Below are 16,972 nucleotides of genomic sequence, written 5' to 3'. Positions count from 1 at the left end.
GGTAATCTTCCGTCCCCCCTTCTATATGATATAGTTAATAATAACAATAAACCGACGTATTATCAACACCATATCTCCTTCCTTTAAGGTTATTTTCAAGAAAGTTGTTTAATATTCTGTTTCCTTAGCAATGTCACCCCCATTCTTTTTGATTTGTTTGTTCTTTCAACTATGAGAAAATAACTACATTTTTTTTTTAAAAAAAAACTTTAAAAATATATTTTAATAAATGTAAGTAAATTTATTAAAGAATATTTTTTAAGATAAAAAAAATAATATTTTAATTATTTATTGGTTAATTTCTTTTATATTCACATCAAACTGTATTAGATGATTAAGAATATTCTATATTTTAGTTTATTTATTACATTATAAAATTTGTTTTAATAGGAATTTCATGTAAGATAAACTTGTACATAAAAATTGATATGCTGATATGATTATACATTTTTAAATATTTAAGTATAATAGAGAAGTAGATAAAACATTTTTTAATACAGAACTTTATTAAATTTTAAAAAATTGTTTGGATATAAAGAACATAAAAAAAATAATAATGATTGCTTTTATTGTCTAGGAGATAAAGAAAGAAAGAAAGAAACATTACGAGTGAAGTCTCATTGTAACAATTGTATAATACATGTAACAAGGACGAGTCGAATGATCGGAATTTAGTAGTATATATATATATTTTTTTCTTTAATTTAAATTGATTTTCTCTAGCTGAAACAGTATAAATAATGTTAAAAAAAAGAAATATTTTACATATATTCTTTAATATATTACATTTAATACGTATAAAAATATTCGAGATATAATTTATAGGGCCTTTTATAATTAGTTCCATACTCTTGATTATCAATAGATCGGGTAATGTTTTATTTGTATAATCTTTTAAAATATGGAATTAAATTTTTAATAAGTGAAATATTTTGGTATTTAATCGGGGTTTTTAATATCTGGTTTCGATTTTTATCTATCTAACACTATTCTCGAGATTAACGAAAGACAGACGGGCAGACAATAGGAATGTATGGGTCTGCATAATAGTAGACATAAATGTGTGGGAGGGCCTCTTCCTAAATCCATAATATAAAATCAATAAAACAAAAATATTAAACGTTAATTTATAATATTTTCATATTGTGTTTGTTATAAAAACGATTAAATTTCTCTCTTGACTCGGGCCTCTAATGCAGATCTAAAGGGCCTGTTGAGCCTGATAAATTGTAAATTTATGAGTTGAATAAAATAGTAACCATGCAGAAATGTTAAGATTTTATGATCTAACTCGTAAAACATATGTAAAAATAAGAAATTTATGATTTGATGACGATTGAAATAAATATTTAACTTTGTTTTTATGTATTAAAACGTAATTTTTATTTCTGTATTTCAGTTAATTCGTTATCTGTTTTGAATGAATTTATAGTAGTAAGAAGCGAATTATTAATTTAAAAAACTTTTTTCTGTTTTTTAGGCTGACAATTTCTTGATACTAAAACGGTATAGAGAAGCCGTAGCTGATAAATGCCTGATAGACGAGAATATAGAAATACAGTAATATAATTGGGCATTATTAACAATTTGTTAGTATATTATTACTGATATTGATTTGATGGCATAAAAAAGAATACGTAAATTTCTCTGAAAGATTTTATTTTCAAAAATGTAGTAACGAAAAAGTGATATTTTTATTACAATACGATATATAATTCAATAGTTAGTTTTACGTAGAAAAATCAAAGCAGGTATATTTTTCAGATGAATTCTAAGTTCTAGTCACTGGAAATTTTATGATAATACTTATCAACATTGTAAGTCTCAGTTTTGTTTTATAATTAACATTGTATTCGGAGGCTTCAATATTTAATCTCGACTTCTCTTTTAACAACAGGAAATATTTAAACCTATAAGTGAAAATATTCTTTTTACAGAAGCTAATAAACGACTAATTTTATCAAATTATTAATCTTGGAATTAGAGATCCTTTATATTTTGATCCATCTGTCAGTTACGTTGCTTTTTTTCTCATTCAGTTTCATCAAATGTTTGGCTATTGTTATCTTTATTAGTGCTCATTGATCGAATTGTCGAATTTCATCTGTAAAAGTTATATTTCATGCCATTTCTTTTCCAGTAGTATGGTGAGAATCCGAATAGATTTAATTTGGAGTTCATAGTAAAGTTAATTTTTTAAATTTACTTTAATCTCTGAAACAAAGATATGTTCTAATAGTTTAAAGTCTCGTCTTCATGTTTTCAACAAGAGCAGTAAAGTTTATGCATAATCAATGACAAATTTAGAGGTTCGCAGGGTATAGCTGCATCCTCTAAGGAAGTTTTTTCCCGAACAAAGCCGAGTACTTTAGGTAATAAACAATTTTAATGTGTTATTTTCTTCCTGCACCAGAAATCATTACAAGGGGTGCATCTTGTAATGATTTCTGGATCTTCCACTGTATAAATTTCACAACGTGACGGAATTGTTTACTTATATACAATATAGTCATATCATTTCAAATATCGAAATTTCATTTTAATTAACGAAAGATAGACGATACTTAACAGCAGACCAGGCTACTTTAATATAGATTTAAAGATACGGTAACAAAGTTGTAACTAGTTTGATGCATGTCATAAGCAACAAAATTCGCTTCCGTCACACGCTATTAAGGTTAAAGAAAAAAAAAAAGAAACTAAACAAATTAATCAATTAATTCTCGTTGTGCTTTATGTGTAGCGAATTAGTTTAATTTCTACAGTCGAAGTTGTTCCGTTAGCAGGTAGATTATAAATTACGAGGACACTTCATCTCGAAAACCAGCCTATGTAAATTTATATCCTGTATTCACTTCAAATTCATGACACTTATCAACGTAGAATAAACATTTTCTAACAAATCGCGAATTCGAAATACAACGTGTTTAATATACAAACTAGAACTAAGTTTTTGATCTTCAAAAAGACAGACAAAAGTGAAAAAAGTTGTACTAAAACGACGGGAGAAAAAAAAAGGACACGTATGATCAACCTATATTAAAGAAACTAGTAAAAAACAAATAATATTACGGTACGGAAAAGGGAAAAAAGTGATCAAAATGATCAGTGTTAATCTAGAAACTTCCTTGTTTGAATACCTGAAAAAAACATGACCGTAGTGCTCCTTGACGTATGCAATATTTATCTACGTGTATTCGTCAGAAAAATTTCGAATAAAATATAAAATAAGATATACTGCATTGCCTACATAAAGTGACAGATACAACGAAATTTCAGCTTCACAGAAATCACTTACTAATTAATAGAATTTTGTAAAGCGAATATCTTTGTGTGTTATTTCGTAAAGAATTTTAAGATTTTGTTTNTAATATTTTTTTTTTTTTTTTTTAATAAATGAATTTTAAAGAAATTGAGGAATTCTCCTCGAAAAATTTATTTAGAATTCTAAATGAATTTTTTCTAAAAGAATTTTTGTTTTTTAAACAAATTTTTTTAAAACCTCTTAGGAAATTCCTGTATAAAATATTCGAATACGAAACACTTAATTGGTATCTTGTTCTTATTTGAAAATATTTTCACTTTATAAATTGAAAAACTAACAATCTGTATTTTTTTTATTGGCGATAATTTCCTCTTTTTTCCTCTTAAATTATAATTTAAAATAAAATAATCGAATCGAAATTTTCATGATGATTACTGCTAACTCTGCAATTTACAATGTAAAAGTATCTGTAAGAGCGAACTTCAAATTGGCAAATAAAATACTACATAATAAATTATTCTCTCTAAGAAAAAATAGAAAAAATATGCTTATTCTTAATATTTTATAGAATTTAATAGAATATATATAAACATAACATGAATTTGAAGCCATAATTTTCTGAGAAATGAGTGTGAATCGTTCGAAATTGGATCTTTTCCTCCTCTCTAAAACAGGAGCTTAATAATTTAATACTCGATATTCTTAAGTAATTCTAATATAAATCAAATGCACAACTGAAATTTGAAGGAAATCCTATGATAAAAGCTATCATAAAGGCTCTATTATAGGACTATTATAGGACTTCCTACAATAAAGTCGCGTATTCAATTTCTTAAAAGTTTTAATTAGTTTATCTTCATATTTCTATTTATGACAACAAATATCAATATTGATCGTATTTACTCCCTTCACTAATATTAAATGTCTGTATATGAAATTTCATCATGATATAATAATAGATACAACTAGACAGAACAATAGGTCTAATATTTTATGAATTAATTACTAATGATATCGCTTATTCTTGTTTATTATTTATTATTTAAGTAAGGAATTAGCTATGGTAATGGTGTAATTGAGAATGACGCGTAATTATTTATAATAATGTCAACTTTACCGAATAAATCTTAAATTATTTTAAAATTAAAGCATTTAAAAAGAGAAAAAATTTAAAAGAATTGTCACGACAGAGTTTCCATCATGAAATTTTGACTGGTGTGGGCATATTCAGAAAGAATTAGGATGTAGTGGAGCGTAATTATTTACGCTTGTGTAAACATAATGACTTCTCCATGACGTAAATCCAAAAGTAATTTTAAAATAATTAAATAATTTAGTTTCTATAACATCATCGAGATGGAAATTCGATCACAAAGTTGTGTTATTAAACAGTAACCATATCTGATTTCGTCTTAAAATAGTAAGTTCGTACATCACTAGCTTTATTCTAAATAACCTTGTCAAACTTAAAGATATATTTTCTTTTCTTCTTAACGAAAATATTCTTTAAAGTCAAGTGAAGTAATAAATAAGAATGTTAAACTCAGTTCAATGGACTGATAAATTTACAGAACAGTTTCTGTTATCGATTGCTTTTTCTCTTATTTTAAACACTTAATGGCTCGATAACTTACGCATTTTTAGCGGAAAATATCAGTACGATAAGCATCGTATTTTAGATTTAATTAGAAATTTTTCTATTATATTAAAACTTGATTTATTAACTACATCATGGATTTAAATCGTTAAAGTTTGGTCGGTTAGTGAAATTTTTTTACCATAAAAGCTAGTGAAAAGGTAGAAAACGATTGAAAATAATATACGAAGCGATATTCGATTAAATTTCCTATTAAACGATTCAATTATTTTATTTCCTTAATAGTATTTCGTATCAGAACGATCGTTTCCGAATCTGTTGATGCTGGCGTGTCTTTCCATGCGACCGGCTTGTTTATAAGATATTGTCTAGATACGATTGATCCGTTATATATACAACACATTGCCCTTGTCACACCTATTTTAGGTACACGCGATTAAAAGTTAAATTTTCCTACTACAGATTTTATTCTACACTCGCAAAATGGAAAAAATAACAATATAGTTGAATGTTCTATAGATATTTTATGTAAATAAATTGAAAATTAATATTGTTTAAACTTTTTATAAACCGTATTTTGCCTGTTATTTACACACGGTTGCAAATTTATAAGCGGATTAAGTACCACTTAAACACTTAGTCCTCTTATACATAAATTTGCTCCCGATTACCGAACAGTCTCCAAATTGTTCCGTGAATTTATAATTATTTATTCATTAAAAATTTATAATTTTTCAGTAGTTATAAATGGGATATATTTATAACTTTAAAGGTAAGTTAAGTATAAACAATACGACCCTTATATATTGTTGCGTTAGGAATTTTAATTCCCTAAATCAATCATTATTCATGATTATTCTGTAACTTTTAGTTAATTAAGTAATAAAATAATAAAATATAATTAACACTTTATAACTTGTGTGTAAGTTACGACAGTGCTTACGGTATAATTACTAAACGAAAGCATCAGTTTTCTCTTCATTTTTTTTTAATTTTAAATTATCAAATGCTTAGACTTTAACTTAAATTATACTTTATTGATTATTCTTTACGCTTATCAGTATCAAGTAACACAATATATTTTCTTTTCGATTTAGGATAAAAGATATCAAAGTCTGGAAGATAAGAGAATGACAAATTAAATATTAAATTGTTATCAGTTTCTTTAATTTTTTCGATTTTAAGATGGAAAAGTGAATCGAAGTTATTTACTTCTTAAATTGTATTGAAATTTACTAGAAAGAAATAAAATACTTCAGTACGTATCCAGAAAATATTCGGTTTTATAATATAGGTCAAACTGAAGTATGTATCCAGTGGCGCGTTATACGTTCGTGAGGCCCTAGTAAATTTGAATTAGGGAGCCCCAATGTACAGTGTTGACTTCAGACATTTTTTGGGGGGAAATTCCTCGGTATCCTCGTTTATTTTTTAACGTTACCTCTGGAGGGTTTTAATTAAGTTCTGCGCTTTGCCTGCACCACACCGGCAATCTAGGGACCCCAGATATGGAGCCAGTTTTAAATTTCGATATTCTTACTACAGCAATGAATTTATTAACGATTGATTTGGGGCCCTCTGAGGGATAACGCGCCACTGTATGTATCGTATTGTTTATTTGCGTAATAATGAATTGACTATTTCTACGATTCATTAATTCATTCATTTTAGTCTGTGTCAACCTCCTACAGAATAAGTCCTCTTCAATTTCCTTTCATTTTTTTATATTGGATGTACTGTACTTCTGGGAATAAGTTACGTGATACAGAAGAGCTTCCAACAAAAGTATCAATATATGTATGATAAGTAAATTATTTGTTATATATTCTATATTTAGAATTAGATGTTTAAGATATTTTCATTTTCGGAATAACGAAATACTGGTACATTGAGAATGTATTTCGTTATCTCCGTTATCATGGTCAAATTCAAATAATTTAATTGGCTGTACTTAATTTATTAAAATATATGCTCTCCACCTCAAATTAGTAGTGTCTTGCCCCTGTACATTATACTTTTCCTGTTAGCAACTGAGTTATGCCGTCTACTTCTTACTATCTAACTTCTTATAGGGGAAAAGTTTTGAATTGAAATAATGTGACTTCCGGTTTGTGTCGGAAGTTCGTATATAGTTAATTAGGGCCTCCTTTCCTTAATCTTTCCATATCTGGTCTCGATTTTCATTAATCTAACTCCGTTCTCGAGATTAAGGGAGAACAGACAAACAGACGGAGGACAACGGGAATTTATATGTCTACAGTTTTTACAAATTGCAGCCCAATTAAATTACATTACATTTAGTACTTTTGGAAACAGATAATATGTAAATTTTCGTGGTTTAATAAAACCTGAATAACGTTTATTCGTATTGAATATAAAAAATATTTTTTATTTAAACACTATTTCTGTCCCGTGCTATTTTATCTTCCCTCACATTTTTATATTATTCTATTCTTTTATTTATTATTATTATTTAATAATTAAACATTATTTTTCTTTTAGTAAAAAAGAAAATTGCATAAAATATTGTTAATTTATTAATATAATTTTTTCGGGGATTTGAAAAGCTTGATGCTTCTCAGTGGCGCGTTATCCTACGAGCAAAAAAAGGCAATTGCCTGTGGGCCCCACCAGCAGGAGGCCCGAAAAAAATTTTTTATAAAATATTTCTTCCAAATAATTCCCTCGAAGACAAAAATGTCTGAAGTCAACACTGTATATGGGGCCCCTAATTCAAATTTGCCTAGGTCTTATGAAGCTATAATGCGCCACTGATGCTTCTAAAAGACTATACACACTTATACAGTATAATTTTTTAGTATACTGTATTTAAATTCCAATGATATTCTATTCGACATTTTTTTTCTGCTGCAAGTACAGTATATTATTGGCATCCATATTTATCATTTATGATCGAAAATCACGATCAAAACTTAATATAAATATTATTTTATTGGTGTAGTTTACTTCTTTGTTTACATAAACAAATTGAACACTTTTATTTTACTTTCTACGAATGTGAAATAATGTTATTCCTATAGTTGATAAATAGAAAGATTTCTTTTTGATTATTCTATACTGTGATTCAAATTCAAATGTTCATTAATGCACACACGTGTGTAGGCCATACTATATATATATATGAGTCAATGGATGGTTGATAAATGATGAATACAGACAAATCTGTTACTTCACCGAATATAAATCTTTATTTTATTCCCGGAATATTTAATAATCGGAATGAAATGTTTACATTGAAAGAGTAAAATGTGTCATATTTATTCTGAATATTTATCTATCTACGATCAATGTGAAAGCTAAAACCTTCACTTTAATATCATCCGACGACCACAAAGACAAGAGGAGAAAACCAATAACGATTTAATGTATCCGTAAGTATTAAATACTGTGAATATAAATGGCGAGTTTAAAAAAAATACATTTATATTCGCTTTATTTCTAACGTTGAATTTGTGTTTCTCCCTTCTGTTTTTCGAAAGGAATGGCAGTTTCAATTTTCTTTTTAAAAATGGAAGGAACTTCAACTACCGCATCTAATGCGGATTAATGATTTTTATTTTCTTTATCCAAAGCCGAATAAACTTTAAACAAGAAAACTGTTTGAGTCAATAGAACTCATGCCAGAGGAATGGAAGGAAATTTTATGATCCTTGAAGGAAACTGTTTTCTGAATAGTATTGAAGCTCACCATGGATAATTTGAAAAAATATTAAGTAACTTTTTTTAACACGAATTTTTGCAATTTGTAATTGAGATTTCCATTCAATTACAACCGTATATACAATACTTAAAAATCTTATAACGAAATTGTAATTATAAATAAGAAATTATGTTAAATACATTGTATACACGTATTAAAGATCGCTGTTACTTTCGAGCTTTCGACAGTGGATAAACAGAAGGCAGCGACCTCAAAACACCATTTTGTTTTTTATTGAGTTAAACGAACTCATTAAAATTATTTTTATATATTAATATAATAATTATATTTTTTAAATCGTTGATTATCAAATACAAACAGCGCGTTTTATACATATAAATATGTTGTTTATTTAAATAACATGTCAATAAATTATTTTAACATACTGTGGGAGAATTTTAAATGATTATTATTTCTTTCTTAAAATAATTTATGTCAAACAATGTAAATCCCATTAAAAAGTAGTCTATGTAGGCTAATTTATGAACTAAACTTTTGTTTAAATCCATTAATTATCTCCTGTAAGTAATATATAAATGCTCACATTGATTAGACCTACATATTTTAAAATTAGATTATATCAATTTTTATCTCGAACATCTCTTAGAGTATAAGGCTTACATAGAAAGGCCTCTTTATAGAGAAAGATTATATTAATTACGAAATGGAGAATACCTTAATTTGTTTTATGACAAATTACACCAAATTATTAAGATGTTAGTGAAAAATTTTCTTTCATTCGAAAATGTCACCGAATCTTAAAAGAAAGCCGAGTAGTCCTGAAAAAAGGGCCCATTTACTGCCATTTAGGCCTGAAAAAAAGGCCCAAAAAAGGCAGAAAGAGTATTTTAAAAAAATTACTAAATAGTTAGTGAAAAATTTTCTTTCATTCGAAAATGTCACCGAATCTTAAAAGAAAGCCGAGTAGTCCTGAAAAAAGGGCCCATTTACTGCCATTTAGGCCTGAAAAAAAGGCCCAAAAAAGGCAGAAAGAGTATTTTAAAAAAATTACTAAATATTAATATTTGTATATAAAAAATATTTACAGAAGAATCGAAACTGCTAATGCATTCAGAGATAAAATTCGTAAATAAAAATGCTTAATGACAAATGAAATTTTATAAGTAATGGCTCTTTACGTATAAAATTTCATTTAACTTTAACTGTTTTTTTTTTAAATTTTGTTTTATTATCTACAGATTTTATCTCCGAACATATTAAAAGTTTCGAATATTTTATAAATTATAGAATATTCTATAAATATCCTACATATAGAAATACTGTATTAACTTTAGTAGAAAAGAAGAAAAAATTTTAATAGGTTTTAAGTTCATTTTTTTTAAATCGACTTTATTATTTCAATCATTAATGTGAATTATTTATTGTATTTTTACATTTATAACCATTATATTTTTTTTATTGATCCCTGCTTTTTGACTCATTCATTTATTTACCATTTACGAAATAAATTAACAATAAATTTAATTATTAATGCGACCAACAATATTAATTCTATAAATAATTTTCGTGTATTTCTATGGAAGGACAAAAATATCCTTAATAATTTAAATCGAAAAGATTATGTCCAAAAGAAGAGTTAAACAACACTTGGTTAACATCTAAACACAAAGTGTACAGGTAAGATTCTCAGTGATTTTGTTAAATTATTATGAGATTTAACTATTAAAGGTTAGATTTTTATCTTTTGATTTGTATCTTTTCGTATGGTTAAAATTGAAAAATTTCATTTATTATTCATCAAATTTTTAAGAAATTTTTTACTAATTTCATTCTTTCCTAGAAACAAATTTCCAGAAAAGATAACAGAATTTAAAGATAAGCTTATTAAATTTGTAGTACAATTGATTTAGAATTAATAATTTTACAATAGAAATTATTCCAATTTTTCATAAATTATTTTAAGGAAAATTGTATTAAAAATATAATCGTCGAATTTTATTTATTATTGAAATTGCTACAATTCAAAGTAAAATTTGCCTAGAAGATAAATTTTTATTGATTTGAAAGATAGAAAAAAAAAAAGAGTATTATGAATTTCCATTTGTCAACGTCATTAAATAGGTGTAGATATGGCTATCTGGATATTTATTTTCAGTTAAATACTTTTTGCTATCACTATGCTGAATTAAGGAAAAAAATCATTATTTTATTATTTTTTACTTTCTAGGCTCTGTTATTTATAACAGAAGGAAAGTATGGCGATTGGTGAAAAAATGGTCCCCAGATTTTTACATTTTTGAATTTGGGGATTTTGAAACGTCGAGAAATGCAAAAAATTCGGGTTATATATATATATATGTGTGTGTGTGTGTGTGTGTGTTACTGTGTGGGGGAGCACGGTTCTATTCATCCTCTTTGAAGTTTAATAACTCGTGTGCTTTTTGTCGAAAATTTCTAAAATTTGGCAGGGAGGTTTGTGTATTAGAGGGATTGATGTTATTAAATTTTGGTGGTTAAAGGTCGAGGGAGCTGGGAGATAAAGGGGATCGTGTGTTATCTCCAGTAGGGTCGGACTTAATGATGATTTTACTCGTTATTAACATTTAGAATTTTTTTATAAAACCCATCCTTACCCCGAAAATTAAGCTTTTTGTCATTTTATAAATAATTAAAAATATAAAAATTTTTAATAACAAAATAACGTAGAAGATGGCGCCACACACGCAGTTTAAATGTTGCCGGGAAAGTTAAGCAACTCGTTGCTGATATTTTTTTTTTTTAATTTTTATTTAACAGTGAATTCATTAGAAATATAATTTTACACGTAAGCGCGACAGATTTTTAAATTTCGAGTAAAATATTTTCATGTAAAAATCAAAATGTATTTGTTAAAATTTCATTTTTTTCTGTCGGTTTGATATTTTGATTTCAGGGATAACATTTTTAAAGAAACATTATTTTTAATAAGAGAAAATTGTTTCCACAACTCGTTACAGCTTAAATTTTATATAATTAACTGGAATGACCACTAATACGTTTAAATATCGAATGAAATCACCTGGTTTAGGTTTTCATAGAACAAGAAATGATTCTGTAATGTCTTCTATAAAAGTGACGGATTTCTTACGATTTTTAAAATATATCTTATAAAAATTTATTGTTACAATACGCAGGCTCAACCGAGAGAAACTATGAGAAAAAGTGAATATTAATGAATTAGATCAATTGTTAAGGTATTTTATTAGAAATATTCCATATTTTTGGTATATATTTATTTCTTTCTACATAGAACTCTGAACATCTACTCTTTAATTATGATCATTGATCACGTTGTATATTATATAATAATTGCATCTTCTTGAAGGTTTATGACAAGGATTCTCGCTATCAAATGATCCTTAATAAATGTAAAAAGTAATATTTAGGTCAGTGGTTCTCGACCTTTCTGAGGTCGCAGGAAACCATTCATACACTTTTTATTACACGGAGCATTAGCATCAATATATTCAAAAATCGATAAGCAGTTTTATGTTTACTATTCTGACGAAACAATAAAGCAATAAATTTTATTATATTGAATAAAATAGAAATATGGAATTGCCTACGAATAAAGTAATATATAGTACATTGGAATAAAAACCTTAAAGCCTTTTTCTGTAGAACACTCGAGGCAAATTTGAGGAACACCGGTTAAGATCTAGGTACGTTGCAGTGTGCAAAAATTAACCTTTTGGCAAGGATGAAGAAGTCGTAAAATTCTAGATCGGATTCGAATCCAAATTTCTACAATTAGGTTTCTTGACATTCTTTATCTTATTATTTATACTTAAAGTTATATTGTTATAGATGACTGACGCTGAAAAGATACTTACTAGCTTTCCACTCTAGGTCTCCATCACATCTGGATATGTTGAGGAACCAGATCGTTCCTCACCATTCCTCATTGTAAGCCTGGCCGAATTCATGATGGCCGAATTCATGATTATAAGTAACTCCAATTAGACAATAGGAGTTACTTATAATGGAAGTCTTATTGTCTAATACTTTTATTCTTATATTAATTTAATATTAATTTAAGAGGATTTGAAGTTAATTGTTAAATTTTACAAATAAGATAGGTATATTTAAGTGGTATCTGTATACGATTGACATATTAAATTTAGTCTTTAAATTAAAATTTGCTATTAATAAGTTTAAATTCTCTTTGCTGTAATTAAAATGGAATAAATTAACTTATATATGTTTTGTTAACAGTTATAATATTTAGAAATTAATTCATTTGTTAAAATTTTATATAAGACTATTCCGATTTGCATATTCCATTACTAGAAACAGCACTTGATTTTAAGTTTTGAAAATTAATTTCTTATAGGTAAAAATGGAAACATTTGACGAAGATTCATTAAACAAATGTCTTAATGAAAAAGTAAATCAAAAGTCCGAGCACTTAGTTAAATTTAATGTTCCATCTTCACGTGGCAAAATCAGAAACTCGGCAGCAGACTGCGAGAATTCAGAAAGTTTTTCACTTACTTCGAGTTTAGAGTTTTTAGAAAAAGAACTGAATCTTGATGCAGATCGATTGCATTTCTCCCCTAAAACAAGAAAATTAAAAGAAAACAACTTCGAAATTTCGGATAATTCAAAAATATCGAATTTAATGATGATAAAAAATATTGGTTCGTGCCTTTTAAATAACAATTTAGATGATAAAACGAATCAGAAGTTATTACAAGAGCTGCTCCTAGTTTTAAAAAAATTACTATGCGAAGAAAACGAAAAGGGGGGAGTTAAACGAAATAAACATTTACCCGACTCAGAAATCACTAAAAAAGAAAAGCATTATTCCATGCCATCATCAAATAAAGATATTATTATGGAATTTAATCCCATAAATGAATATACATCATCACTAAAGGAACAGGGATGGAATGATTGCTCTTATGACGATAGTATCAATGTTATACCAACCACTGATACGTTACGTTCATTTCAGAATGTGAATAAAATTAATGTAGAAAAACCCAACATTTTCAAACGAAGAAAGCCAAAATTGCCTCCAAAAGTACCTTTAGAAAGAAAATATAACGTAAACAATTCTACATCGTCATCTGAAGAACATTTACAAAATACTGTTGATGACATTGTAAAAAGGAAAGAGGCAATGTTTCAGAAATCCTCAAAATTATCCGTCTTGCCTCTGTCGAAACACTCCACGCCATTTTATCGCATAGGAGAAAATATTCTGAAAATTAGTAACGAAACGGTTCCTTCAATTTATGGAACTAAAAGCAAAAACATACCATCTGTAACCATAAAGATTGAACCAGCTGATTCAGAAAAATGCCAACAATCTACAAAATTCGAAGTTAGTCAAATTTCTCCAGAAGAGAAAGCTTTAAATTTAGTTTCTTCTTCCATTAAAGACTTATTGAAACCCGTATCCAGGAAAGATACTAATATAGTTCTGATGCCTTCTCCGAATGATGAATCTGCACAAGACACTGAAATCTTTCCTGTAACTGCTGGAAGGCAATCGAGCGTAATTTTCCCAATCGATAAAATTCTCGATTTATCTAAAAATAGAAAGAAACCCACTGTCGTTGCTATACCAGCAACAGAAGTCCAACAAAATCAACAAATTTTAGATAATGATACGACAGTTTTAATAGCTCCTCCACCAAAAGAATTTCAACGTTTAACCATCGAAGATCCAACGCAAAAGAAATGGAGTAAAATTGCTGAAAAAATCGCCGAATCTTTATCTCCATCCGAACAGCCAATGGTTATTATATTGCCTCCAGATGCAAAATATCTCGACGAAGAATCAGATGATAATTGCACAAACTTACAATCTCTCATTTTCATGTCACCTTCGTTAGAAATGATTCAACCAGGAGAAACCATAGATGAATTTTCATACAATCATAGAATTAGTGAAATTCCAACGGTAGTAGTGGTTCCTTCAAAATCTCAACATACTTTCGTTAAAATCGACACAGAAAAGATTAAAGTTCCTATGATACAGAAAAATCCATTCGATGCTGTAACTTTTACAGATTACATATCTCAGAAATCTGAAGAGTTTTCTGTTGGAACGAAGCATTACAAAGATGACAGATCTCAGAAATCTCAAAGATTTTCTGTTGGAACGAAGCATCATAAGGATCACAGATCTCAGAAATCTCAAGAACATCCTGTAAGCGATGATGAAAGGTCTAAAAAACAATCAGAAATGAAGGAGGAAACTGAAAATGTTTCTATAATCACACCAACTGCAGAAGAAAATCCCGGAAATCCACTTTCAGCTTCAATGAAGTTCGATTCTACCGGTTTACCTCCCTTAAAAATAGAAATTGGGCGAAAATTAAAAGCAAAAAAGAGAGTAGAAATGCCGGTAAATTTTAAGGAAAATACGACCTACGGGGAAAAAATGACCGAGTTGTACAAATGGCAAATGGCTTTAGCAGTAATAGAAGAGGGTATTGAAGAATCATTCGTTGATTGTCTTATGGTTGGATTGAATCAGTTAAAAGACAAGAAACATAAATTAGTGGAAAGAAGAGTTATAAAAAACTGAAATTATCTTTAATTATTAAAATTTTAAATATATAACTAAGGGATATTAGGCTGTATTGTCTAATCTACAGTAGTTAGATGAGTTGTACAAGTTGACAAATAAATAACTTAAAAAATATATTTAATATTTGCAATTGCTGTTTCCCAACAAAAAATACATTTCATTTTACTTAATAGTGTATATTGTATAATAATTGTATCTTCTCAAAGATCTATGATAAGGATTTTCGTTATCAAGTGATCCCCAATAAGTGTAAAAAATAAAAAGTAACATTTAAAAAGTAAATTAAACAGTAAAGAAAATATGAAAAGTAATTTTCAAAAATGTTAACAGAGTAATAGATCCAAATCTTCGGGATATTTCACGAGTAGATCAGAGTTGAAATTTCGTCGCTCGTTCTTTAATCATTGTTCGATTCTAACAGAATTTAATTAGCAGACGGATGGACAAGACTATAAATCTGCAGCTGTGGGTTTGAGTTCGTGTCGGCTCAGAAATTTTCGTGAATAAATTAACCTGATTCTGGCTCTTCTCTCGTCATCCGATCTGAAAGACTGGCTTTAGTGTCTGCCAAGCGAAGTTGATTCAAGCACGTCTATTAAATATAATGACAAAATAAATTTGCGATGTAACTTTGCGATGTAATTTGCGAGTGCACTGTTGCCTCGTGAATCAAATCATTCTACAAATGTTTCAATGCAGTCAGAGCCGTAGAAATGTTTTTGGAGCCCTTAGCAATGCGTTCGTTTTTTTAGTCACTCCTTCAAGTGCCAATGCATTGCCACGGTTCTGAATACCGTAAAATATGGGTTTAGCGGAACACTCGAACGCATTGTTCGAGTGTTCCGCTAAACTTGTTCATTGAAGTCATATGTTCATTAAAAAAAATACCGCATATTTTACCACAACCGGCATTTTTTAAATAATCGATGCATGGTTTTCGTTTGTAAAAGAATGCGATAAGAACAGAAATAACAAATAACCAACGAATTGCCAAAAATAGAGAACTATTCTTACATTATAATTAATTTGGCTGTAGAAACGTGTCACTTTTGTACGAAATTTTATTATTAGAAATTAATGACTAATGGAGAAATTAGAAGAACAGATCTCGTATGGAATGGCATAAACCACAGCTAGTGCAAGTCAAGGTCCTAGAATATAATCTAGGGCCTTGAGTGCAAGTGACATTACCGATTAACGGGATAGAGTAAGGCATTTCAAGCACATTTGCCAATTTTCCCATGATTTATTTGATTCATTCTGTTTCTATTTATATTATTCTTCAAAATTATCTGAGTTTCTTAATGACTCAAGAACACCCATTATGCGAGTGAGAAATGTCGGCATCAATCTATCTTTAATGCGAAAAGTGTCGAGTACTATCTAAAAACAAAACTGAAAACTTCGCTGACAAATTTGAGCACGAAATTCTATGAAACAATGGCACCAAAGCTTGGTGTTTTTACTTTCCCGACTGTTATATATAACAGAGGGAAAGTATGGCGATCGGTCAAAAAAATTATCCCAAAGATTTTTACATTTTTGAAACGTCGAGAAATGCAAAAACATTCGGTTTTTTTTCCTGCTTATATGTTGTTAGTGTGGGGTGCCACGATTTTGCTCAACCTCTTTAAAGCTTAATAATTCTTGTCTTTTATCGATAATTTCTGAAATTTTGCAGGTAGGTTTGTATCAGGTTTGTATCTATTAAATTTTGGTGGTTAAAGGTCGATGGGGTGGGGAGATAAAGTCGTGTCACATCTCGAATAGGGTCGGACTTAATGACAATTTTACTCCATTAGCGTTGTTTTTTACAAACCCATCCCCTAACCTCAAAATTAAGCT

General features: G+C 28.3%; 1 protein-coding gene across 1 annotated transcript; it reads left to right on the top strand.

The window, feature by feature from the left end:
* Positions 1 to 10,087: 10,087 nt before the first annotated feature.
* LOC111619558 lies at positions 10,088 to 15,218 on the top strand. The gene is made up of 2 exons (XM_023361309.1): positions 10,088 to 10,221; positions 12,917 to 15,218. The coding sequence occupies exon 2, from the start codon at positions 12,923 to 12,925 to the stop codon at positions 15,122 to 15,124; it is 2,202 nt and encodes a 733-aa protein (XP_023217077.1). The 5' UTR covers positions 10,088 to 10,221; positions 12,917 to 12,922; the 3' UTR covers positions 15,125 to 15,218.
* Positions 15,219 to 16,972: the final 1,754 nt, after the last annotated feature.

This window comes from Centruroides sculpturatus, unplaced genomic scaffold (assembly GCF_000671375.1).
Source record: "Centruroides sculpturatus isolate CEXI.00-Female unplaced genomic scaffold, Cexi_2.0 scaffold44, whole genome shotgun sequence".
NCBI classification, from domain to species: domain Eukaryota; kingdom Metazoa; phylum Arthropoda; class Arachnida; order Scorpiones; family Buthidae; genus Centruroides; species Centruroides sculpturatus.
Note: the sequence above shows the minus strand (reverse complement) of the source record. Positions and strands in the feature narration are given on the sequence as shown.

Coding starts and splice junctions, on each gene's coding strand:
- LOC111619558 (XM_023361309.1), top strand. CDS start 12,923: ATGGAAACATTTGACGAAGATTCATTAAACAAATGTCTTAATGAAAAA.